The following is a 3457-nucleotide window of genomic DNA, read 5'->3' as shown; positions in this document are numbered from 1 at the left end:
CAGGACTGGACGCCCCGGATTTCTGTTTTCTTTCTTTTTTAAGCTTTTCAGGTGGGGATGGCAGAATAGGTAGCTGGGGCTTTAGTCCAGCGATTCTACTCCAGGACCTTCTGCTCCTAAGCTTCTGTGCAGAAGGGAGCATTGATGGGGGTCAGGAGGACACTTAGGCCGTGGTCCTGATTCTGCCAACAAAAAGCTTTGTGATCTTGGAGGAGTGGGGGTTGGGAGGAAGGTGTCTCCCATCCTGACAGTCTTTGGCTCTCTGAATGTCAGGCCTTCCGTGGAAACCAGGATCCCTCCTCCTGTATCAGTCAGGGTGAGGCCGGTTACCTTTCAGTAAAAATGGCCCCTACCCCACCCCAATCTTCCCACTCTCCCCTTTATTCCATGCAGTCTGTAACTGACGACTCCCGCGTTTCTTTCCGGCAGAAGGGGCAGCAGAGAAGGCCGGGAGCAGGGAACGTGCTGATCCGAGAGGACTTCCGGTAGGTGAGACGCGGGCAGGAGGCCGCTTCCTAAACCGCGAGCCACCCCAGCCACAAGTCACTTCTAGGAGCCATTTCTGAGGCTGATGAAAGGATGTGGAGCCTAGTTGGGTAGAATAAGAACGATTTTGTCATTCTTCTTAGAATCCTGGAAGGAACGCTAGCAATCAGATGGACCTACTCCCTTCTGAGGGTCAGAGAAACTTGTGGGTGGGCACCCAGGGTGAGTGTGAAACCCCAGCCCGGGCACCCCTCCCGACAAGGAAGGACAGGGTCTTGAGACGCCCTGCTCACCCCAGACTCACCCCAGTCCTGCCAGGGTCCTCGGCCCCCCAGGCAATGCTTCTGCTCTTGCCTCTGCGGACCCCGCATGCTGGAGGACAGGTGAAAAAGGCCCAGGCGTTCCCACACCCTTTCTCTCCGCCAGAGCGATATTTATTCATGGTTAAAAAAAATCCCAGCAGGTTGTGAGCAGCAAGAAACTGTGAATCCTGTCCCATTTCCACACAACACGGACGCTGAATTCAAGGCCTGGAGGTGAAAATCAGAAATGCTTCCCCCGTTCAGACTGGTTCTCAACCTCTCCATGCCAACACGCATCATAATCACCACGGGCCGGGTACATGCCAGCCACTGTGCCAGCCACGTTACATTCATTTTCTAATGTGAAACCTGCAGGACTTCTGTAGGTAGGAACTATCCTCACTTTACAGATAGGGACACTGAGGTTCAGAGAAGTTAACTCGTCCAGAGTCAAAGGGCTAAATGAGTAGCAGAACTGGGTGCCTGGCTCAGCTGTTTTGGATTCCAAAGCCTGGCTCTTAATCTGTAATAACTTCCCCATGATATTTATACCATATATATTGGTTTCCTGTGGCTGCTATAACAAAGTACCACCAACTTGGAGGCTTAAAACAACAGAAATTCATTGTGTCACAGTTCTGGAGGCCAGAAGCCCAAGATCAAGGTGTGGGCAGGGCCATGCTCCCTCCAGAGGCTCTAGGAATGATTCACACCCTCACCTCTTCCAGCTTCTGGTGGCTGCTGGCATTCTTGGCTTATGGCCAAATCCCTCCGCTCTCTGCCCTCTGTGGCCACATCGCCTTCTCTTCTGTTTGTGTTAAATCGGCCTCTGCCTCCCTCTTATGAGGATACTGTGATTGCACTTAGAACCCATCTGGCTACCCCAGGAGACTCTCCCCATCTCCAGAGCCTTAACTTCATCACACCTGCAAAGAATCTTTTTCCAATAAGGTAATTTTCCAGCTCCCAGGGATCAGCATGTGGGTATCTTTTGAGAGGCCATGTTTCTGCTTACCACACCATATGTGTGCCCATTCCTTCCCTAATTTATTCCTTCATAGACCTTAATTGTGTGTATTGGTCACTGTGCTAAGAGCCTGGAGCTAGAAAATCAAAAGAGAAATGACACAGACCCTGCCTTCACGGACCTCATGGTCACTGTGTGAACTTTCAAACCTACTTCCCAGATGTTCTTGTGATAACAGGAGTGAGAGACATCAGGACACAATAGCTGGCACTTACTACCTACAACACTCTTCTGACATTTACACGTATTAAATCACTTGACCCTCATGGCCTTATCCCCAGCTGTAGGGTGGCTCCACAGTGTATACTTGTCACCTCCCCGCACAGAATGCTACACGAGCACAGGGAAGAGGCAGTCAAGGTGAGCGAGGGTGTGGTCAGGGAAGGCTTCCTGCAGGAAGTACCACTTGCATGGAATCTGGAAGGATGGGATTTGGCCAGAGAAAGTGGGATGGGGAGAGGGTAGGAGTGAGGAGGTGCCCCAGGAAGAGGGAGGCAGGAGGGAGCTGAGATGCTCCTAGATATGGGTGAGGAGAGACAGGGGTCAGGGAGGGCTCCTGTCTTTTGGGAAAACCACTAATCCCTGGTGTGGGCTTCGAGCTTGGTTCACCTGGGATTTGTTCATGCTCAGGTCTGAGGCCCCCACCTCTGCCAGCTGAGGTCTTTCAGCTTCGCTGGTCTCTTCTTTTGGGGGATTTGATGCAGGGAGAGCTCTGAGAGCCATTTCTACAGCTCCCCAAAGGGGATAACTCAGCCCTGCCCATCACCCTTCTGTCCTGAGCCTCTTGGGTGGGAGAATCAGAGAAGCCACATGGCAGCCCCTGAACAGGATATATTCACAGTTGAGCAGGAAGACCACAGAGGGGGAAACTGAGGTCCAGGGAAGAGAAGCCACACAGCTCATGTGCAGAACTGGGCCCCACCCCAGCCTCTCTGTCTGGGTCCCTACACTGCTCTTGGCTCCCGCAGATGATGGGGCAGGACCCCATCTCCTCTAGGCAGGGGCTTCCTCTGGACCCACCCTTGAATGGAGGTCAGGGACAAGAAGTGACTAAGATACATTCCTGCCCTGGAGGGTTTCCCACCACGCTGGGGGAGATGGGCAGCCCACCAGAGAATTGTAGAACTAAGTAGGTATCTGGAGGAAGGGACCAGAAATCAGACTAACTGGCAAGATGGAGTGCCATCAGGGAAGGCTTCCTGGAGGAGGAAACCTCTGAACTGAGCTGGGAAGCATAAGTGGGGGTGGGCTCAGCCAAGACCTGTATTTGGGTTGGGTGCAACTGGTGCCACAAGGGCCTGGCGTGCTGGGCAACAAGGAAGGAGGAGAGCAGAGCCAGGCCAGGTTCTGCAGAGCCCCGGGTGAGGCTGGGAGTCAGAGGAGCTGGGGTGGAGGCTCAGCTGAGCACGACTGGGAGGAGGCTAAGGTCCAGGCCTGGAGGCTGCCACCAGCTCCCAGGGCCAAGACTCTTGTCCTGGGCTCTCAGCTTGAGGTCCAGGGCTGCAAGGGCAGACAGCGGGAACCCAGGGGAAGGGAGGGAACCTCCCCAAGGCGCTGGGCGGTCCCTGGCCCTGCAACAGGCAGGCCTGGTGGGTGGCTCTTGCTTTTCCTTCCTCCTGCCTGCTCTGGTCTCCTCTTTCCC

General features: G+C 54.1%; 1 protein-coding gene across 1 annotated transcript in view; it reads left to right on the top strand.

The window, feature by feature from the left end:
- Positions 1 to 3457, top strand: part of RAB11FIP4 (RAB11 family interacting protein 4) — a 124130-nt gene that overhangs the window by 7686 nt on the left and 112987 nt on the right. The window contains exon 3 of the mRNA XM_007452463.1: positions 394 to 485. Within this exon, the coding sequence (XP_007452525.1) occupies positions 394 to 485 (92 nt within the window). The remainder of the gene's footprint in view (positions 1 to 393; positions 486 to 3457) is intronic.

This window comes from Lipotes vexillifer, unplaced genomic scaffold, assembly GCF_000442215.2.
Source record: "Lipotes vexillifer unplaced genomic scaffold, Lipotes_vexillifer_v1.1 scaffold216, whole genome shotgun sequence".
Classification (NCBI taxonomy): domain Eukaryota; kingdom Metazoa; phylum Chordata; class Mammalia; order Artiodactyla; family Lipotidae; genus Lipotes; species Lipotes vexillifer.
Note: the sequence above shows the minus strand (reverse complement) of the source record. Positions and strands in the feature narration are given on the sequence as shown.